Below are 24,291 nucleotides of genomic sequence, written 5' to 3'. Positions count from 1 at the left end.
GTAGAATAAAATGCAAATTCAGTAATTATATATTATTATTTATTGTGATTTTAACATATCAGTCTTGCTGTATACCTAACACTCACCTACTTACTTCCTTATTCTTATTATGACACATAATACATACTGTCTGTCTGTTTTTTTATTCCGTAGACTAAAATGACATTTTACGTGTTGCTAGTTTTTTACGCCTTATAAATAGACAAATAGTGATGTACTTACCGAAAATCAACTATTGGGAGGTACTTATATTTGTTGATGAAGACGAGAGAAAACGCACTGAATACATCCGATCACTTTACGAGTAAAGTAACGAATGTCGAATACGTAAACCAAAAATACCAGTGGCGTTACGTCAGGTCGGCGATACGTCAATGTATTTTTTTAAATGTTTGAGTGGATTAGTAGTGAGTAGATTTTATTTATTGTTTATTTCCTATCATGTATAGCGAGTAGGTTTCATTTATTGTTTATTTTGAATTTAAAATTAATCTAATATTGTCTTCGGTTACCGCGATAGTTACTCATGAAATAAAACTATGAAAACGGATTATATCGCGTATATTAAATTTATAATACATCCCCAATTTTATTATAAATTGTATTGTTTGTATTTGGGATGTTTTATAAATTATTGAATTTTTATTGCGTATATTGATACGCGATATAATCCGTTTTCATAGTTTTATTTCATTAATATTTATCTGTTATTCACAAACCGAAATCAAAGATCAGCACTGTTTGTTTTAAACTGGTGACATTATGTCTAGATGTCTACGCTTGACATCTGTGGTTGTCATTTTAGTCTACGGAATAAAAAAACAGACTACAAATAACAATTGATTCATATTAACAAATTGTTCTTAATATAATTTAACAGTAACAACGCAGCACCGCTCGCGTCTGTACATATTCTACAAATTCAGTGTAAAGCTAATCTTGGATAATATGCAAGATTAACATCAAAATTGAGGTAACCTTAACTTAAATAGGTATAATACAACGAAATATCGTGAACATGTCGCAAAAATAACATTATTATTTGCTTGAATATTTTTTATGTCTTAAGTTCATATTGAATTTGGCCATATTGTAGCTTGCACTTCGTTTATATTCTCTCTTTGTGTACAGAAAAGGGAGAATATAAAAGAAGTGTAAGCTACAATATCGCTAAATTCAATATGAAATTGAGAGATTAATAAGTATTACTATATACTATCCAGTATCCAGTAAGTAGTGATTTGGAAATTAAATGTGTGTGATGTGTCTTAATTTTTAAGTTTAATTCTAGTCTTGGGATTAGAATTAGCTGGTTGATTTGCTAATGTACCATAACCACCTTTGCTTTTTCGTAAACCTTACTGTAACGTCTTAACCTCGTGAGTCTAAATGTACATTAAAATGTACATTTTCATTGCAATCTAATTTGAACCTTTCGTGAAACAAATAAAGTAGCATTTCTGTTGTTTCACTGTGTTGTAAAACAAACGAAATTCGTTTCTATTTACTTGTAGAACAAGGTCCAAATTAAAAATTGAAAAACTTTCTTAGACCCACCGTCTTACGAGGATAAGGTACATCATATCAATTTTGCTTTTAGTACAGTCAGCGGCAGAAATGGCTAAGCGAGCCGGGTGTCCATAATGATCTATCTACACACACTCCAGTTTGTGTTTAGATAATTTTGGACACCTCACCTGCTGAGCTACTCGTTTGTACCAGTTTTCGGTACTTACGCCTTAGTCCTTATCCCTGAGGCCGGCGAACATCTGCGATATATCCCTGCTGCCGGCCGAGTTGAACCTCTTCAGCTTGTGCTTGCTCGTAACCTTGGGCACCTTGGGGCGCGGGGTGGGGAAGGTGTCGGGGCGGGCGTGGCCGCCGAGACCGTCGTAGGGGGGCGGGGAGGGGGAGGGGGCCGTGAAGGCCGTGTTCAACTCGTCCCGGGGGGGCTCGAGGGGGGGCGGCTTGTGGAAGATGCTGGTTGGCGCGCTGCGGAGGATCGCGAATTCTGACGGCTGAAATAAAATGTAATTATTTTTGTACAGTAAGTATAGTGTGGATTTTATAAATTCTCTTTGAAGCCCAGTTCTATAACTTTTATTTGTGCCATTTTCAACCAAAAGGGTACTTATTGTCGGTTGTCAATAAGGCGCTATTTCCATATGGCTTCAATTCGAAATCAACCTTATCGATGAGCGAGAATGGTACCTTTTGGTTAAAAACGTCACACGATAAATGGCATAAACACATTTTGAAAAAAAAAACAGCCTGCGACAATACCATTAATTTAAATTAAATAATTTGTCATTAAAAATTGAGAATAGATAATCACCTTTAGATTAGCCGGAGCAGGTCTCCGCTGGTGTATAGTGCCGAGTGCGAGGCCGCTCTGCTTCAGGCTCAGGTAGGGGGAGTCCGACTGTATGATTCGTCTGACGGCCGTGTTCTGCAAATATCATGTTCTTTAACCACAAATATTTTTGATTTTGCTTGCTAGGCTGGAAAGTGTTTTAACATTTTAAAAAGAAAACAATTATGTGTTCTGTTCGATTTTTAAAGAAAATGCCGTTGCGTTTTTAAACGATATTCAAATGAGAGTCGAGTGGCCTAATTTTGTACTAACACGACAGTTCTATTGGACAAATTGAGGCAATCAAAGTGACATATTACTATCTAGAATTTAAAAACAAGCTATACTATAGTTATTTGTGCAACAAGAGAGGAAAGTTGGTTTTTCTTGCGAGTGTTTATTTTGAGTCCCGAGAGAGCGAAAGATTCTATAATTGAATCACGAGCGAAGCGAGTGATTCTAAGGTAGAATCTTGAGCGTAGCGAGGGACTCAAAAACACGAGATGTAAAATAACTTTGCTCTCGTGTTGCACACATAATTTTTCACCTCAGTAGTGAGAACATATTAAAGGTTAAAATGTATTTCGAATTACACAGAATAAACAGAAAAAAAAAAGTATTATAATATGTAAGATACGATAAGATACGATACGATACGATACGAGACGAGACCGGACCGGACCGTACCATACCGTACCGAAGTATGAAGTTCATGGCCTTCACTAAATTAAAAAACTACATTGTTTTACTCCCTGGAGTGAGGAAAGTGCGACTTTTTTCACTCCAGGGAGTGAAACAATGTAGCTTTTTAATTTAGTGAAGGCCATGAACTATGGTACGGTACGGTACGGTACGGTCCGGTCCGGTCCGGTCCGGTTCCGTCCCGTCCCGTATCGTATCGTACATATTATAATACTTTTTTTTCTGTTTATTCTGTGTAATTCGAAATACATTTTAACCTTTAATATGTTCTCACTACTGAGGTGAAAAATTATGTGTGCAACACGAGAGCAAAGTTATTTTACATCTCGTGTTTTTGAGTCCCTCGCTACGCTCAAGATTCTACCTTAGAATCACTCGCTTCGCTCGTGATTCAATTATAGATTCTTTCGCTTTCTCGGGACTCAAAATAAACACTCGTAGGAAAAACCAACTTTCATCTCTTGTTGCACAAATAACTATTGGCAACATATGCTTACAAAGCTATCTTCGTTCTCATTAACGATGTCGACGACAGCATCGTTGAAAGTGCTGCTCAGCCTCGGCGTGGAGCAGGCGGGGGCGGGGGCGGGGGCGGGGGCGGGTGAGAGGGCGGTGGAGGGTGAGGGGGCGGGTGAGGGGGAGGGGGAGGGGGAGGGACGCGCGTGCTTGGCGCCGCGCGGCTCCGCTTCTCCGCTCGCTTTCCGCTTGTGTTTTAACGCTTCGTATTTGCGCTCCATGTTTGTTAGGTTCTCTTGCACTTGCCTGCCGAATTAAATTCCTATGTGTAGAACTTTATCCATTGCAGCAAAGAGGATATAATAAGATATAGCGGTACTGTCATAGTAAATTTTGTAACCACTGTAAATTCACTGCCATCTATCGACATACTTTAAAACTAAAAAAAAGATTTATAAAAATACGTAAAAATATATTTAAATGGATGGATAAATGATTTTTTTATTTGTATTAATTATTTTTATATGATTTTGACCCATGTTCTTTCACTAATATGCGTTCAAATTATAAATAACAAACGAAACCGTCAACGCCCTCTATACGAGAGTAGGCCAAAACTAGTGGCGCCATCTGATCGAGAATCAAATTTTCGTGATTTTTGAGGCACGTTTTTTCCTTAGGCTGTATCCATCTATTGATTGCAGTTTATTAATCGATAAAAAAAGGAGGAAGTTTTTTTATTCATATACGGGGTGATCAATCCAAATGAGTCAGTAGGGAGAAGTCAGAAACTACGAGAGATAGCGAAATCTGTTCTTAGGAACCATGGCGTCGATTTTAGATTTAATAATAATGACATCCAAACCGGGAATCGAACCTGGTCAATATTCTTCATTATTGTAATCGCGTGAATATTTGTTTAAGTATTATTGATCCTGAAATTTGAAAAAATAAAAAATAAATTGAATGCCATCATCATCTTCCTCGCGTTGTCCCGGCATTTTGCCACGGCTCATGGGAACCTGGGGTCCGCTTGGCAACCAATCCCAAGAATTGACTTGGGGACTAGTTTTTACGAAAGCGACTGCCGTCTGACCTTCCAACCTAGAGGGGAAATGGTTGAAAATGTCCACTCACCCAATCTTAGCCTGCAGGTCTTCATATCTGACCCGCATGGCGGCCAACCGTTGTTCAGCGCTGTGCTGCAGCTCCCGGCACGAGCGCTTCTTGGACTCTGACTCACACAGTGCTCTGAAACACATATTATACAGGGTGGAAATAGATTTTGGGTCAGTGAGGGCAGCTACCAGATCCCGTTTTGCTAGGCGAAAATGGTCTTAGGAGACCTTCCTTCGATTTCAAATTAATGAATCTTGGCGTTTACAGATTTTGGAAAAAACATACAGGATGCGAGTAAATGGTCATTTTTGACAAACTTTTTTTTTGATGCCAATGAATGTATGAAAACAGTTTTCTTTAATTTCCGGCTTTTTTGTATATTACCGAAAGCTGACCCCAAAGAAACTATTGATACAGAATAGAAATGGAATCGATTGACATAAAAAAATACATGTAAAAAAAACTTTTCATTTTCATACAAATTGTATGGGGAAAGTTTTTCTCGATTTATGGCTTTTCTAGCCGGAAATTTATTTTTGGTCCCATACAAGCTTTTGATCCTGGACAGGAATGGGATCGATTGACATCAAAAAAGAAGTTTGCCAAAAATGACCATTTTTCTCGCACCCTGTATGTTTTTTCCAAAATCTGTAAACGCCAATCTTCATTAATTTGAAATCAAAGGAAGGTCTCCTAAGACCATTTTGGCCTAGCAATACGGGATCTGGTAGCTGCCCTCACTGACCCAAAATCTATTTCCACCCTGTATACGTAACTAGAGTAACTTTGTTCTGCCTATATTGTCATATGTTTTGTGAGCAATAAATAGTAGATTGTGTCACAAGGGAACAATATGACATATTTACAGCGAGGGCGTACATTGAATCCTGAACGAAGCGAAGGATTCTATAAGGAAGGAAGGGTCTGGCCTAGTGGGTAGTGACCCTGCCTGTGAAGACAGTGCCTGTCCTGGGTTCGAATCCCGGTAAGGGCATTTGTTTGTATAATGAACACAAATATTTGTTCCTGAGTCATGGGTGGGCCCGAGTCCTTGATCAGGGTATAGCGAAATGGGGTTTTGGCGCCCTTCGTTAAAGCTTTTTACCCTTTTTTTTCTCATTTGCCATTTTGGCGCCCCCCTTGCCATTCGGCGGCTAGAGCGGCCGCTCCACTCGCTCTACCCTAGATCCGGCCCTGAGTGTACCCGTGTTTTCCATGTATATAAGTATTTATATCGTCACCTAGCACCCATATATAGTACAAGCTTTGCTTAGTTTGGGGCTAGGTTGATCTGTGTAAGATGTCCCCTAATATTTATTATTATTGAATTGAATTGAATTGAAAATATTTATTTCAGGCACAGAACAGAACCCATATAGTGTTAGTACAAAAAAAAATATGCTCCTATATCTATGTTAGTCTGTACACTATGTAGTAAAACAATAAATACCTAAAAAACTAATTATTTCGATGATGCGCTGGGCTCATGTAATTGGTTCCAACGACTCATCAGTGGGCAGTCCACTCTGACGACAAATGCGCTTAGCAGACCGTTGGTGCCACCCTGCAATCTATGCAATAGGGATGCCGCTCTTTTACGTATAATAGCGTAAAAGTCATCCGTACGGGCATCGGCGAACATCCCCGACGCACTGCAGTGCCGAGGCAGACCCATCAGTATCCTAAACGCATTATTATATTGCACGCGCAGGGCATTGTACGATCGCTGCGTGAAGCCGGCCCACAGGCTGCAAGCATAAAAGGACTGACAATAAGCTTTAAAAAGTGTAACCTTTACGTCATTGCTACACTTGGCAAACCTGCGCGCCAGCATATTGCATCTGACCGTCAACGCCCTGCGCTCTCGCTCCAAATCAGGATCGTCATTAAGGTTTTCGGTGAGCCAGTGGCCCAGGTATTTAAATCGCTCTACTCTCCTCAGGGCGGCACCATTTAACTCAACCCTAGGAACTTCCTCCAGTTTCTTGTTACCTGCCCCGAAGACGAGGAGTTCACTTTTTGTAGTGTTATACCTGAGCCCATGCCTCTCCGCATAATGCTCACATATTCTTAGGAGCTTTCTGAGCGCTCTGATTGAGGGAGCCAGTAGCACCATATCATCAGCGTAACTTATGTTGTTGAGGCAAGTACCGCCAATGTAACAGCCAACCTTGGTGCCACTGAGTTCCTCAATCAGCCCGTCCATATATATATTAAATAGGGTCGGGGAGGTTACCCCCCCTTGCCTCACTCCACAATCCAGCACGTATTCGTCTGAGTGTACGCCTGCCCATCGCACAGAGTTGATTTGATTGCTGTACCAGTATTTATAATAGAATCCCGAGAAAAGCGGAAAGTAGAATCCTGAGCGTAGTGAGGGATCCAAGTGTGTTACGCCCAATATGAAAATAATTTTGCTATTACGTGACACATACTGCTTTTAACATCACCTATGAGGTGATTATGATGTCTAAAAATATTATTTAAGCTTTAAAAAAAAAAGTGAATTGGTGATGTGAAAAATAAATAAAATATCTACGGCCCAATTTACACATATGAAGCCGAGTCTTATGACCTTATGACCCTGTGCTAAAAATAATTGAGTCGTTTTTTTTTTGATCCTGACTTGGGCTCTGTTGCACTAGGGCAATTAGAGCGGTAGGACTGTGTGGGGGGATGGTAGCCTGGGTAAAATCCAGGACCCTTCCGCATCACACGAGACGGTTTTGCTACGCTGGAATACTCCTAAAGAGTTTTCGCTCCAGCGCAGATCGGTTGAGCGGTCTCAACCTGATCTGAGGGTGTAAAGGAAATCGAGCTAATGGGTGTTTTGTCGCTGGTTCGCTACAACCTAGCCTAGCCGAGAAGAGTCCAGGAGTCTTAAGTATGTTGTTATAATATAAGGGTACCGTTTGAGTGCGGCGGCGAAGGTGGCGAGCGTGCGTAGATCCGAATAGCCCTGAAGCGTCTCCTCCACTTCAGCTGCAGTCGCATTCAGTACCTTCTGCAGCCTAAAATAGTAGATTGTGTCACAAGGGAGTAAAATGACATATTTACGGCGAGGGCGTACAATTGAATCCTAAACGAAGCGAAGGATTCTATAATAGGATCCCGAGAGTAGGGAGGGATTCTAAAGTAGAATGCTGAGCGTAGTGAGGGATTCAAGTGTGTTACGCCCAAGATGGAAATAATTTTGCTACATATTGCTTTTCACATCACCTATGAGGTAATTATAATGTTTAAAACTATTATTTAAGCTAAAAAAAAATGTTAAAAAATGTAAAAATTGTGTCCTAGAACAGTTCCTTTGATCCCTCCTAGCAGGGAAGAAAAAGCCCTTTTTCGAATTGGTGATGCGAAAAATTAATTGAATATGAGCTCGAACAACAATGGTCGACATTCGTGAATTGTGTTGTTGCAATGGCTTTCGCGGGAAATGTTGATGAGGTAGTAATTTTAAACAGCAAAGATAACATTGACAAGAAATCAAAGTTGATATTTGATTCTTTCTTCAGCAAATTAGAATTATTTTGACAAACAGTATAAGGCATCTTCTCATTATCTTCATCTTTTCCTTAATGCAAGCAGTAATCAAAATGCATTTTTTCTCTGTTTTCTTGCAACAGCTTACTGTTTTTCGAGCCACTGAGGTAAATTCGAGGTAAACAATGAATTCCACCTTTTTTAGGGTTCCGTACCCAAAGGGTAAAAACGGGACCCTATTAATAAGACTCCGCTGTCTGTCCGTCTGTCACCAGGCTGTATCTCATGAACCGTGATAGCTAGACAGTTGAAATTTTCACAGATGATGTATTTCTGTTGCCGCTATAACAACAAATACTAAAAAGTATGGAACCCTCGGTGCGCGAGTCCGACTCGCACTTGGCCGGTTTTTTTCTAAAATTTGAAACAAACCATACATGTGTTTATTTATTAAACAACACTGAAAAAAATTACACATTTACCCATTCAGAGTCTGTATATTCTTCTTAAGCGCCTCATTGTCTTCCTTCAGCCGTTGCGTCTCCTTGTTTTGTATTTTAACATACTCCAGCTGTTCCCGCAGCGCTGAAACGGCCGAGTCTCGGCTTACAAGTCGCTTCTCTGCCGCTTTTAGTAGCTCCCTGTAAAGTATAGGTATTAATTAAGTTTGACACAATCTACATAATTTAGCTGAAGATTTTACTGTAAGCTGTAGAACTCGCCACTTACAGCTACACTTACACTCCACTTTACGCCCGACATTTTGAAAAAATACAAAAACTTTTTTTTTTTTGATAGCAAACGAGCAGACGAGCCGCCTTATGGGAAGCGGTCATCGTCGCCCATGGAAGTAAGCAACATTACAGGAACCACTTCAGCGTTGCCGCCCCTTGAGAACCCTAAATACCCAATCATATTTTATCAATTGATAAAAAAAGGCCAATTTAAATTACCTGCTCACAAAATTTCTACAATTTCAAACGCCAAGCCAAGACACTTGTTAATTTCATTTTATAGGTACAATCAAGGGTATAAATATATATGTATACATTCCCAAAGTTTCAAAAATATGTGTACCTTAGACAATAAAGTCGTGTTAACATATTTTTGAGCCATTTGTCTGGATCGATATTTTTGCCTTTGACTAGAGTTGTGCCGTTCCCGGTAACATTACCCATTTAGTATGGGGAATGTTACCGAGCGAGAAATTTCCCCATACAAAATAGGGAATGTTACCGGGAACGGCACAACTCTACCTTTGACTGTACAAGCTTTTATCGCTGACTACTTTTCTTTCCTCAGGCAACTCCTCATACTCATTGAGACCATTCTAACAATCGCAAACGCAATTATATAGTTTGAGTTGTTTAATCACAAAGTTCCCATAGCCACCTCCTGTTTCCATCATCAGATCAGCTTCATGTCATCATAATATTGCATTGTCGTCCGATTTACACATGTACCTATGCAAAATTTCAGCTCAATCGAAAATCGGGAAGTGGGTCAAATTAAGCTTCCAAGATTTGACCCACACCAACTAACATACATACTAACAAGGGAAAATTAAATAAAAGCTTGTAAAAATAGGGATTTTGTGTAATTGAGAGCTCACAATTTTGTGACTTAAATTGGAAGGAACAAGTTTGCTTTGAAGCAAACAGCTTTTAAAAACAACTCCTGTTCTGCTGCTTTAGTTTACTATCAGTACAAATATAGGGAGTCCTATTATTCTAATTTTAAGGTCCCTTAATACAGTTTTTGAAGGCGGTATGCCGTGTAGTAAAAATCCTGAATTAAGATATATATCGGCAAAATCACCTTAGCTTCATACACAGTAAACTTTTTATTTAGTTACCAAATAACACGCTCGATACAATAGCAATTTGTACAATGCCTGTGGGTATTAGGTACCCTCTATAGCTGGTATTAGGTATATGTACATAATTGCTCCCGCCCCAAACCAGAAATCACAGAAATGACAACAGTACATAGTTGTCCATATCAGTACTCTGTAAGTACTCTGACTTGTGATTTATCATTACTGTGATAATCACCACTTGTCCGCCCTCTACATATCAACGCGCTGCTCGCATCGGCACCGGAATGTGATGTATTTGCAAGTAGTTGGATGGATCTGTGTAAAAAATGTATGAAGTACTGTGAGGCGATGGATAAGCGTGAATCATCTGTTTTGTATTAGTTTTTCTTTCTTACATTTGTTCTGTTGTCCTTTCTAGTATTATGTACCTAGCTTGAATAAATACTTTCTATTATAAATTTCTCAGTGTAATAGTTCGCTGTAATGCTGTGTAAATTTTTTTAATCACAAAAAAAAAATGGAAATTATTTTACAAAATTTGGAAAATAAAAACAGATTTTTAATAATCACTAGATAAACCTTGCCCACAATTAACATAAACTCCTCATTATTATTAATTAAATATGGAATCCCACGCCAACGTGTAACTAGCGGTTGTTGCTTTTAAAACAACTTAATTGCCGCCTAATTGACAACGTGATTGACAACTGATTAGTAGTCTAAGTATCCCATTAAGGCGCTTGCGGAATTGACACCCTGCGACGGATTGATCTATCATCTGCCTAGAGGGTAGTGCTTTTACTGTTCGTAATTTAATCTAATTTATGAATAGCGACTGGCAGCCGTCCGGTGGGTCGGCCCAGCTGGGAAGACTGTGTGGCGGCGGATCTGCTTCAGCTAAACTGGCAGGAAGTTGCGCAGGATCGGGACGGGACAGGTGGCACTTTCTCATTTCGGAGGCCAAGATTCTATTTGGATAACATTAATAATAAAAGGCCCTGAAATATCTAAAAAGGACCTAAATACCTAATCAATAGCCTCTTCTTGATTTGTGAGAATCTACCTTCATAATAATATAATTGATTGATTGATTAATGTGCCTATATTTGTATTGTATGTTGCTTTATATTTTTCTACTTCTTTCCAATTTTTAGTGTATTTTCCCCATTCCTTTTTGTGTAATATATTATATGTTTATCCTATTAATTTTGTATGTATTTATATCCTTTATCTTTCTGGTACCTTGTTGTACATTTTGCTACATTTGTCACCCTCTTTTCACTTTCTCCTCTCATCTACTCAAAGGTTAACTGGAAGAGATCCCTCAAAAGGATAAGTTCGCCTTTGTACATCTTATTATTTGTACCATGTAATTTTTAATGTGTATATTTGTACAATAAAGAGTTTACTACTACTACTAGTAATATGTTGCTTGAAACTGTTTAATAAGTCGGAGCTCTACGAAGGATCCCTAGAGGTTAATTAGGTACTTATGTAGACTATTTGGACCCCCTAACAATTATTGAAATGAGTTTTAAAAATAACATCCACGGGTTTGAAATAAGAACAACGCTGTATATAACACTGATACATTTTAAATCAGTTTTACACCTTACGGCCGAAACAGACGGATTGCCCACAATTAACATAAATAAACTCCTCATTAAATATTGATCCCACGCCAGCGTTTAACTACCGGTTGTTGCTTGTAAAACAACTTAATTGCCGCCTAATCGACAATGTGATTGGTACTACTATATAAAATGTAAAAATTAGCTTTATTTAACAAAATGTTTACACCTTAGGGCCGATACAGACGGATTGCAACCCGACGGGTTATTCCCACTAGTTACCACCAAGTTGTTACCAGTGGTAACTACTGGGAATTCTTTTCCCACCTTTTAACACTTACCACCGACTCGGTTTGGTGGTAATACTGGGATTTTTTTCCCAGTAAGTAGTTTTTTTGTTTCAGTAGTTACCACCAAAATTTTGTTAGAGTTCAATACTAATAAAAACAGTATAAATAAAGTGCTTTAATAAATAATTATAGTGTTTCAGTAATCTGCCTTAAAAATAATAAAGAATATTAAAACAGTTTAACCGGTACAAGTGCAAAATCTAAAATATATGTAAGGATAAATTTTCATCCATTTAGTTTAGATAATTTTTTAAGTGATTATTTTATTAGGTAATTAAACAGTTTGCTTTAGTATCTTTGATCATGTTTAAGGCAGTTTACTGAAATGAAACACTAATCAACTTATAATAATTTATTAAGGCAAAAATTAAAAAAAAATAGCTGGTCTGATGTTGATGTAATTTGTATGGGAGAGTACTTTTGTTTTCGTGATTTCGGTATTGGTTCTATAGTAAAAGTTGTTCATTATGAGTTATGACCTACATATTCACGCCGTAAGTTATTGCAAGGGACTATAAAAACATCATGTGTTCATACTGTTTTTATTAGTATTGAACTCTTAACAACATTTTGGTGGTAACTAATGGGAAAAAAATGCCCAGTAGTTACCACTGGTAACAACTTGGTGGTAACTAGTGGGAATAAGATAAATAAATAAATATTATAAGACATTCTTACACAGATTGACTAAGTTCCACAGTAAGCTCAAGAAGGCTTGTGTTATTATGGGTACTCAGACAACGATATATATGTATAATATACAAAAACATAAATACATAGAAAACACCAAAGACAGAAACAAATATCTGAATAACCCAACCGACTGCAATTTGTATGGTAACTTCACGCTGACTTGCACGCCAACGGACCGCGCGATCTCGAAAAGAGTTGAATGAATATTTAAAGTGAATAAATAAATAAAATAAAAAAACTGCAACCCCGGCGTGCAGTTCCCGTACAAGTTGCAGTCGGGTTGAGGTCCGTCTGTGCCGGCCCTTATAATTCTCAACAACCTTAATAACCTAACTAAGTGTGTGACATTGCTTCGCCAATCATAGCCTCGAGTTACAGTTTTGGGCTTTATAGTCTAGAAAGCGCACATTATTTGGTATATGCAAAAATCGCGCCATGACAACCACATATTCTACATTCGAAGCTTTCAAGCCCCATTTCAACGCGCTCGCCCATGTGGGCTATTTCAAGATAGTCCCTAAACCATCGTCTGGAATAAAGCATACATTGCACACCGCATATCGCGCGGTTGTATGGTTTTTGGTTATAATTTATAACCTGCAGCATGCCATACGCGTTATTCAGGTATAGTTCATTTGATACTCTAAAATCAGTTCTTTACTCACTAATTAAAAACGAAGATACTCGTACCTAATTTAATTTATCTACTTAGATGCCTACCTATCACATTTATTTAGGAAGCTGACTGAATGCTAAATGCGTTTAGGTACTTTTCATTAGGTGACTATAGGTAAAAATAACTGTCCATTATTTTAGAATTCTAGGATGCTAAATGTAAATATATGATTTTAATCCGTACCGAGGAGCGTCATCAGGAGCGTCTGCGCCGGTCCGTCACCGTCGACGCAAGCTCCTGATGACGCTACTCGGTACGGAGTGCAACATGTCGAGCGTTTTCGACTTAAAATACGTGAGTGACCCGTTATAAATATGTAAATATATGATGGTATTTTAAAGTATAGTATTGAATGCAGGCGCGCCACAGCACGGGGCGAGTAGTGAACACGTTGTTCGTTCTTCTGACCACGCTCAACACGCTGGGGAAGCAGATGGCTTTCAACTCGCGCGTTGAGCGCATGGACCGACTCATCGCCACTATAAAAGGTGCACACTAGTAAAGATAGTGGACACAATACAGCACACTCGTAAACACTGCCCGTCTACAAATTTCTTAATACTAAACACAGCGCGGAGCTGAGGGCCTAGCCAAGATGTCAATCGTTTGCGCCGTAGCGAACGAAAAGGTAATCTCTCTCCATCACTCTTACATGTTAGTCAATGCCATATAGAGACATTAGCGTGTTTACATTGGCATCTTGGCTAGGCACCCAGGCTTGAACACTAAGACTTCGCTCATTACTCTAGCTGCCTATACCTATATAATATAGGTTGCCTGCAACTCATGAAGCTGGCGCATGAGCGGTTTCATAATCTTCATTGCTGCTTATACCTACGTAACAAGGTGTAAATGAATAATGAGTCTTGCAAAGTGGTATGACTCCGATAAAACAACTCGGAGTGTTGTTTGATCGTATGAATCTCATTATAGGTACCTTTGCTTTCGCCATATTTGTACTAATACTAACTCTGCTTTGCATGTCTTAGTTTTTCCTATAGTAGGAACCATGTAATGTAAGTAAAAATAAGCAAAGCGATTTTGGGCAAATAAAACGAAGTTCAGCTGAGCTCCTCGCCATCACAAGCAAGACTGGGTACTAAGTAAAAGACCTCAATAAACTGAATAGGTACCTAGTTTAGTTTTAAAATGATACCTAAATGTTGTTGTTTTCTTTTTGTTAATAAGAACCCCTAGTTTCTTCTATCCATCAAGGACCCCTGTTCGCGGCTTGCAACGCCTACGACGAGAAGGTGTTGCGCAGTAACGCTTGGATCATGTCTGGATTGCTGATGATGAGCCACGTTTCTATCTACCTATGCGGCGCCATGTGGGGCATCTCCCCGCTGATCAGCAAGCTTACGGGCGAGGAGGAACTCACTGGGTACTTCCCGTTCGACACCAGCGGCTGGATAGGGTGTGTACTAATCATACAATATGAAAATCTACTATTCAAACTGCTAACACATTACTTTAAAATCTATAAAACAATATATTTTCTGATTTATATACCTCTATGTATGTTCCTCGTGACAAATCTATGACCACAAGTACAACAACACTAAACAGGTCAAGGTCCCTATCACTTACAGTTCAGTGTAGGTACCTAAGTAATTATTGTTTCACCTTTTAATTAAGAATACCCTAAAGGATTTGCCACACTGGATGCGTTCTGCGGGCAGCGGTCAGGTCAAACTTAAACTTCAATGGTTGCTGTCAATGTATGAATACATAATGCGGGTTTGATCTGACCGCTGTCCGCAGAACGCATCCAGTGTGGCAAACCTTTCAGATTCAAATAACACTAAAGGCTTTTTAACTTCAGGTTTGGAATAGCAGTAACATTCAACACATTAGTGATAACATTACAAGGCTATGCCCATGTGACCATGGACTGCACGATCGTCTCCTTGCACGCCCAGACCAAGACCCAACTGCAGATGTTACGCAACAGCCTAGAGCACCTGGTGGACACTGTGGGGGAGACGGGCAGGGAAATATGTGTCCGGTCGACGGTTTATAAGGATATTGAAGATCCAGCGTTCGGGGTGGTGCTGAAGAAAAGATTAACGCGCTGTGTAGAGCACTACAAACTGATAGTGTGGTATGATTCTTCATTTACCTCGCGTTGTTCCGGCTTTTTGCGTTGGTCTATGGGAGCTTGGAGTTCGCTTGCCTACTAATCTTAAGAATTAAGAAATTGACTGGTCCTAACGATGTATTCCTTCACCGAAAAGCGACTAGTAAATATCAAATCGTACGTACCCAAGTTCCGTAAAACTCATTGGTACGAGCCGGTTTGTGAACCCGCAACCTTCGGATTGAAAGTCGCACGCTCTTAACGCAACGCAATTTTGAGATCTAAATGGTAATGAAATTATCTGTGTCGGACTGTTTTGCCTTTAAAGGGGCCCACTGACTATCAGTCCGCCGGACGATATCGGCCTGTCAGTTAGAACCAGGGCTCGGAACCGGTATTTTTAAAAAACCCCGAAATAGCCCAATATTTTGAATTTTTTTATGCTCATTACGTAGGACTGAATCATGTATTTAGGAAACAATTTTGCATTATTAAAACGTCCCATTAAAAATGAAATTATAAACAAAAGAACGAAAAAGAACGTAATAATACCGGTATTTTTGTATGGAGCAAATACCGGTTTCCGACCCCTGGTTAGAACAAAAATTTGACAGTTCCGAACCACTGACAGGCCGATATCGTCCGGCGGACTGATAGTCAGTGGGCCCCTTTAGGCTAATTGATGTCAGTTTTAAATACAATGCTAATCTTTGCGGCCTAAGTAAATTAGGCCGTTTTTGCGAATATTTGAATTGAAGTGCTTTATTAGCGCCTTAAAAAACAAAAATCAAAACAGTCCGACACAGATATTAATAACAATAATCTGTGTTGAGAAAATCATTGCTCTAGCTTCAAAACCCACGGAGAAAACAGTCGAGAACGTTTGTATGGAGAAATGAGCACTCCTGTCTCCTGTTGCCTCTTAATGCTATTAAATTAATATTTCGTAGGTTCCACAAAGAAGTAGAAGCACTGTTCGCCGAGGCTCTGATGGTCCATTTTTTTGTTGCTGCCTGGGTCATTTGCATGACAGTTTACAAGACCGTTGGTGTAAGTTTTTTTATACGTACACTATTTGTAGTCAAACAAATAATGTATAAAGACAAAATAAAACATCGTATTTTTTTCAGTTAAGTTTGCTTTCGGCGGAATTTTTGAGCATGTTTGTGTATCTCGGCTGCATGATGGGACAGCTTTTCATCTTTTGTTACTATGGGACTCAGGTCAAGGCTGAGGTTAGTAAGTTAATTACTTAGGTACAATCATATACAACGAAAAAATTGAAGTGAAGGTAAGTTATCTATTTAGATTCGTGTTTTCTAATGTATATGTATATGTGTACATACATGTAGGATTTTTTTACTTGACTTATTTGGATACCTAAGGCTGTCTGAATCTGGCGAGATATTTTGGAACTTTTTATCATTGAGCTAACAACTTAGAAGCAGAACTTAGAACTTAGAGTGTTTAGTTAGAGCATCGCCGTTAAAAGACGTCCTTCTCGATTATCCTCCGTAAGAAATGCAAAAGCGACTAAAGATATAAACCTTCCACAAACAGTCGAACGAGAAGTAGAGTGGGCTTCATTATAAGACAATACTGGAAGTACTGGTACAACTTTGTTGCCGAATTCTCGGGTTACAATTATAAAAACGCTCGACATGCAATTTTCTGCCGACCTTCCTAAAATACACATCAAACTCAAATTAATTTTATCTCAAAAAAATAGACAAAGATACATATTTCTTAAACATTAACTAAACGTTTTCTTTCAAGTTTTACTGCGCGATCACTAAGTTGCTCTATATGTATAGAAACCTTCAGTATTACCCATGTACAAACAGCAACACTTTAAAGGCGTGACACACCATCGCACCGCACCGCGACCTTGGTGCAGTTCTAGGAATAGGTAGTACCTTCTGGCGTGGGCTTCCACACTATCGCACCGAACCGTCAAAACGGTGCGATCCTACCTTACAGACTGCCGCACACGTGCGCCAGTGTTGCCAAGTGTCCCATATTTCCATGAAAGAAAAAATGAAAAACATGGAAACATGGGACACTTGGCAACACTGGCGCACGTGTGCGGCAGTCTGTGAGGTAGGACTAGGATCGCACCGTTTTGACGGTTCGGTGCGATAGTGTGGAAGCCCACGCCAGTACTACCTATTCCTAGAACTGCTCCAAGGTCGCGGTGCGGTGCGATGGTGTGTTACGGCCTTAACTGTCCATCGGTGGACCTTTGCCTTGTGTATTTGTGTAATAAGGATTACCGATGGACAGTTAACATGCAGTGTGGGCGATGATACAGCATATTTTAATAATGCAAAGCTACAGTCTGGCACATGCACACAACTTGTCAGTCAGTGAGAGCCAGGAAAACTATACTCATCCTTTTTTTTGGGTGCTAGTACTAGCGTAAGACAAAGACAGTATGATTCTCTGTCTATGTTTGAAATGAGACAGTCCTGGGCCAAACTATACTTTATCAATAATCAGGATTTGGGGGCCCCCAGAGCTTGAGTTGGGAGTCCCGGCGAGGCACTGCTCCGCCTTAGTAGTAACGCCGCCGTTCCTATATTATTAAAAAATTTATCCCGTTGTATTCAATTATACCTACTATTCTCAGAGCGAGTTCATCAACCATTCTATCTACCGGTGCGATTGGGTGTCGCTTTCGCCCCGGTTCCGCGCACTGCTGTTAATCATGATGTCAAGAGGCATGCGGCCCGTGGCGCCGCGAATCGCACTCATCATCCCCATGTCTCTCGGGACCTACATTTCGGTAACTTAGGACTCTAAATGTCGCGAGTTTTTGCGCGCTGCCGTTGGTCCTGATGGGGAGGGGCTCGTGGCCTGTGGCTGCGCGCATCGCACACATCATCCCCATGTCTCTCGAGACCTACATTTCGGTAACTTAGGACTCTCAATATCGCGAGTTTTTGCGCGCTGCCGTTGGTCCTGATGGCGAGGAGCTCGTGGCCTGTGGCTGTGCGCATCGCACACATCATCCCCATGTCTCTCGAGACCTACATTTCGGTAACTTAGGACTCTCAATGTCGCGAGTTTTTGCGCGCTGCCGTTCGTCCTGATGGCGAGGGGCTCGTGGCCTGTGGCTGCGCGCATCGCACACATCATCCCCATGTCTCTTGAGACCTAGCTACATTTCGGTAACTGAGACTTTCACTGTCGCGAGGTTTTGCCTTGCGTGACACCGTGCATCGTCCTCATCATAATACAATTCGGCTACATGCAGCCAAGCCACCACCACCCACCACCACCACCACCCAGCACCACCAATTATTTGACCATAATAATTTCTTACCAACCGCCTCCGTTAAACGGTAGGTAAAGCTACAATATTAAGAGGCCATAGTCGATTTTGGAGCAAAAATTTAAAATTGATAGATTTAGTCATTGAAGTTATACACGTTTTGTTACGTAATATCTAAATAACAAGTATTGGTTTCTATTAGCACGTGATCTCATCTTGCCTTTTAATAATGAGGTCGCGAGCGTGCGCCACCGGTAACATATGAAAAGAAGGGGCAGTTTTTAAAAATTCATCAAAAATTTATGGTGGTAAATTATACAAATTGATGTATAAGAATAGTTTCAGCAGATGTTGTAGATTGTTTAAGTATCAAAATTACGTTGAAATTAAGTCGATTTTCAGAGAAATTGTCATTTTTTTTGAAGTAATTTCTGGAGAAAATTGATTTCGTCTAACTTTCATTTACACTACTTCAAAGTCATAATAATAAAAATGTAGTCTGATAAACGTCAATTACAGGATATGTGTAATACAAAATTACCATGTTTAGCAGTCCAAACTTTACGAAATTTACAAATAAGAGCGACAAAATCAGTGCTTTACGCGCGTGTACCTAAACGTCCATCAGAAAAGCAAACATTACTAATTTAGTCAGTCTGTTTTCAAAAAATTGATCTGATAAAAGGTAAGATAAGAAGACGTGCTAATAGAAACCAGTACTTGTTATTTCAATTAGGTAACAAAAGGTGTACAATTTCACCGACTAAATCTATCAATTTTACATTTTTGCGACTAAAATCGACACCGGCCTCTTAATAAATGTCTTGACACATAAAAAATGTCTTAGAGTTTTGAATAATTCATGGTTAGTTAGACTTCAAAAGACAAACTGACACTGACTGACAAAAGGTAATCACGGTCTATATCTCGGTCAATATAAGTCTAATAAATGTCTTGTTTGCAGGTGCTGCGGTCATCTTACACGCTGTTCACTGTTTTAGAACGAAACATAACAAACTAGTTATATTCAATCAAATGTAACATTGCAATGCAACAACTGTTGTTGGTTACGTCAGCAAGCACTCAGTTTTATTCGTATCATTTAAAATAAATATTTAGTGCACATAGATAATGTTGTTTATTTTTACCCAGTAGGTACTTTAGGTAGTCTCCATATTTAGCTCCTTGCACTACCTGTTCACTTTTGCATGAGTTCTACATTTCCTGCTACCCAAAGGTTGTCTGGATGAGATCGTTTTTTAGCGATAAGACCGCCTGTTGTTACCTGGTTCTATTTTTCTTTAAAAGTTGCTTTGTAGTTTTACATGTATGTAAAATGTATAATTTTGGTGCAATAATGAATATTTACTTACTTACTTACTTTCTGTGGAAATAACTTTTAGAAACCTATTAGAATTTTCGAATCCCAGTGTAAAAAATAGTCCATCTATCTATATGGCAGGTACATATACCTATAGGTGTTACGCTTTAAGTATAGTTTGGATAGGATAGAGGTAAATATTCATGAGAGTCAGGATGGCGGGTGTAACTAATTAATAAAAAAGAACATACGATATTGTTGTACCTAATTTGTACTATTTCGTAGTTCCATAAAAAAAATTGTTAATTACTAAAAGTTATTAGCAAAAAAAAACATTACCTACAACCCCCATTGCGTCATAAAGTACACCTGCCATTCTGACTGTCAGAATGGCGGCTGTAACGTTTTTTGGTAAATACTTATTTTTTTTAAGCAGGTACTAAATAGTACAAATTAGGTACACAAATATGGTATGTTTTTTTATTTTTATTTAGGTACGCCATCCTGACTCACCCTTGATTTGATCACAAATACTAAATTAATTAAGCAGTCAACTTTACTCTTTTTTGTTAGCCTCTTGTGTGGCGGCAGCAAGCTTGTCCTTTAGTTCCCTCTGCTCCGTGTTCTGCGTCCGTAGCTGCAGCATGGCATCATCCAGCCTTGACTGCAGAGTTGCTGCGTCTTCCCCGGAGTTTTCGTTGGACACTGTCGGGTACATGCGGAACATGCACCGGTCTGTCACCTTGTTGCGGCATTGTGGACAGGATTTTGATCTGGAAATAGATATTGGCATGAAATAAGCTACTTGCCACTTATCTGACGAATAAAGTCATTGTTGGCGTTTCACAATCTCCAAATAAGCTTTATCTGCTGGATAAAGTGCTTTTTTGTAGAAAATTTTATCTGGCAGTTAATTTATTTGTTAATTAGCTATCCAATACTTTACTTGGACATTGTGAAACAGGCCCTAAATCTATTATTAAAAATATTGGTCTATTGTTGATTTTTTTTTCATTTCATTTAGCTACAAGACAAGTTTTTTAAGGCTTGAAAGTATAGTGTAATCAGCAAAACTCATCATAAAAAAATGTATCATGACCAGAGGTTGGCGGGGGTGAGCTATTTGCCTTATATGACGTGAGGCATGTCAAATTTTATGGTAAATAGCTCACCCCCGCCAACCTCTGATCATAAAACACACGGGTAAAAAGTGGATGTTTCTGACTGCTTCTTTATGACTCAATTCTGCGTTTTCATTTCCTTGTCACCTTAAACTAATAGATGAGGATGAGAATATGTATGAATTCAGCTGCTATACTATAGACACAGTTGGTTTGGTTAACTTATACTTATAAGTTGAAACAAAAAGGCTGAATCAGTAATGAATGACGTGAGGTACTTATAAATAACCAAGGTACCTTTCGATCCATTGCGCGAGACACTGGTGGTGGAAGAGATGGCCGCACTTGGTGACGTACAGGCTCTCGGCCGGGTTCACGAGGTCGCTGCATATCGTGCACAGGATGTGCATCTGCACACAACCAACCCTTTGTTTACATTCGTAGGTTATGTTTCATAAGTATGACAAAAATAAATAATATCACTTTTTGATAAGTTATTTACACAAATATAAACGAAGTACATCAAAATATCAATATAAGTGTTTTCTACAACAATTTTAAGCTACTTCTTAACGTTTAATACTTACCGTCAGTTTTTATAAATTCACCAAATAAAATGTTTACAAAGTTATAAGAAGCAACGTATCATTGTAATTTCTACAGAATTAACTAATTGGAATCTATAAATCAGATTTCATAATGGTAAGTGCTTCTATTTTTACGAAAATAAAGTTAACTTTCAGGTAAATATAAAATTAAAATAATCAAAAGCACTTTGAGTACTTTGACACTTTGACATTCGCCGTTTCGTTTCGCTCATGTTTCGCTCGCTTCACTCGCTTGTCCTTTGACTTCGCTGCGGAAATAAAATAGTCTTGAACAGCTTTGAATTTTCATTAAATGCTTTTGATAAAATAACTATTATTCCCATTTGAATAAAATAACTACTATTACAGGTAATATTTTTGTTCTATTAGAATGACTAAATGATATGAAATTTCTATAAAATTAATTATTTCTGATCTAGGCACCACTCCTCTCTTCACGTCGGCCCATAGACAAAAAATGATAACAAACATGGCGTCCCCATGAAGCGTCATTAAATTGAATTTGTTTAGTTTTTTTGTCGATAAAACGATAGCCGCGCCTCTGGATTATGTGGTTACAGACAGGACGGAATCTCGATGTCATCGTGCGGGCGAGGTAGGCCCTGGCCCTGGCAGTTGTGGGTGGAACCTTCGGTAGGATTGGTGGTGTGGCTGGGTTGGTTATGTTGTGTTGTGGGTGCAGGCGGAGCGTGGCTGCGGGCTGCGGGCTGCGGTAGAGCGCGATGCACGCGGCGGCGGCGCGCTACGTGTCGGTGAGCGAGCTGTACTCGACGGACGAGGTGGAGCTGCTGCTGGACGAGATTCGCGACCTGGAGCCCACTAGCTGCCGCGGCGAGGACATACAGGTGTTGTAACTCCCCGTCCCTCTTATTCCTTGCTTCCTTTAACTCTAATTGCAATTCTAACATTTAATGTTTGGATATTTGCTTCTACTTGTTCTCAATCACAATCTTTAATGGTAATGGGGTTTCCTTCTAGCTTCAAATTGGAATGAACTAGATGCCAATAGGCATATTAATCTTGCATTAGTAACTGTGCCCTAGATTTGTTTTAACTGCTCGCTTGCCAAGGTGAGTGTGATTATAGTGAATAATTTAACATGGATAATTTTAAAATGTTTTCTATCAGTAATGGCTTTAGTGTACCTGTTATTCAACTTTGAAACTTCTGATTTGTTTAGCTTAGCCACTGCCTAAATTTAGCTTGCAAACAGTTATATGGAATGAAAGAATCTCTTTTCCAGCCATTCTCAAAGTGTGCTCACCTAAAAAAAACAGCTCTTCTATAGGTATATCTGGTCCACAGTGAAACGATTTTTTTTAATTTGGGGCTCCATCAAATATTTTGCTATCCAAAAGAGTTCCATCACCAAAAACATTTAAGAACCGTTGCTCTATCCTGAAGCTTATATAGAGCAATGAAAACTATGACATTCTAATCTAACTAAGATTGTGTTCAGTGAAATGGATTTCTACTGCCATAGTTCTTAATTCCACTGATCTACTAGTTTTATAAAGAAGTAATAAAGAAATTATTTGTTCATGCAAACCAAATACATCAGTCAGTTTACCTTTCATTCGCTTTATTTTATTTGAGCCTGGTAACCTGCCTAGGTTACAGGATGAATTTATTTATTTATTAAAGTTATTCTGTGTTGCTGCAGTCAAATTTTATTAACTTTGGTAACTAACACTTCTTAACAGTGACTAGCTTTTTGGATAAGAAAACGGTGTGGAAACCTGCATTAATTATGCAAAGGAATCAAATACAAAGTTCTCGATCATATTTATGAATTCTGAATATACTCAGAGCCAAGAATCATAATAATTAATCATGAGCCATTTAACACTTTTAGTTCAAATGTGGTCCTACCAAAAATTAAATATCCTTTAACATAGAGTGTCTAAAGTAACTCTGCACCAACTGGAACAGAAAAAGGGTGGGAGTGTCTATACACCATATTTTCATAGAAACTTGTCATAAATCATGACATGGTCTCTCTTTGTCATTGCAAATGTCATACAGGGTCTGCTTGGTTATGGAAGGAGGAACCTACCAGTTATGGAGGTTAGAGGTAATAAAGGAGAAAACTCTCTAATGGGAGAACATTTGAAAAAGTGTCCAGCTGTCAGCTATAAAATAACAGTTCAAAATCTCTCCAGAGTAGCACTAGAGTAGCTAAGAATGTAGCCGTTCTTAACAGAGTGAAGTGTGATTTGAAATTTTCTATCAAATATTGTAGTTATTGTGGCGCCACCTTTTTAAGGTTTTTTGACGGACACTTTTCGATACATGGAGATTGTTCTCCTTACCTCTACCCTCCATACTACCAGTGTTGCTTTTGGCCTTGTATGTCATCATTTATCTCTGTCTTGGTTAAACTTGGGTACTATACTATATACTAGGTATCATGGGTTTGGTGCAGAAATCAATACAGTGTAAACTCCATATAATGTCACTTGATTGACTTGATATAACGATATAGAGTTTACATACTAAATTAACTCTGCTTTAACTGTTTAGCTACTAACAGCAGCACTCTTGACTGAACTCTATGTCATTACATTAAGGTTCACAAATGAGGTTTGGCAACTGTCAAAGGTTTGCATAGATGGTGCCAGCATTGATTTTCCCCATCTCTATCATCCAGGCCATAAAATTCCAA

General features: G+C 38.9%; 1 protein-coding gene across 1 annotated transcript; it reads right to left on the bottom strand.

Annotated features, from left to right (window-relative positions):
* Nucleotides 1-40: 40 nt before the first annotated feature.
* Nucleotides 41-21,795, bottom strand: LOC134749475 (E3 ubiquitin-protein ligase TRAIP-like). Its single transcript, XM_063684413.1, has 9 exons — nt 21,606-21,795; nt 21,316-21,428; nt 20,458-20,670; nt 8,596-8,754; nt 7,540-7,641; nt 4,649-4,762; nt 3,553-3,817; nt 2,336-2,449; nt 41-2,018 (listed from the first exon to the last, which is right to left on the bottom strand). Exons 2-9 carry the CDS (start codon nt 21,426-21,428, stop codon nt 1,740-1,742), a joined length of 1,359 nt encoding a protein of 452 aa, XP_063540483.1. The 5' UTR covers nt 21,606-21,795; the 3' UTR covers nt 41-1,739.
* Between the last annotated feature and the right edge of the window lie 2,496 nt (nt 21,796-24,291).

Source organism: Cydia strobilella, chromosome 18 (genome assembly GCF_947568885.1).
Source record: "Cydia strobilella chromosome 18, ilCydStro3.1, whole genome shotgun sequence".
NCBI lineage: Eukaryota > Metazoa > Arthropoda > Insecta > Lepidoptera > Tortricidae > Cydia > Cydia strobilella.
Note: the sequence above shows the minus strand (reverse complement) of the source record. Positions and strands in the feature narration are given on the sequence as shown.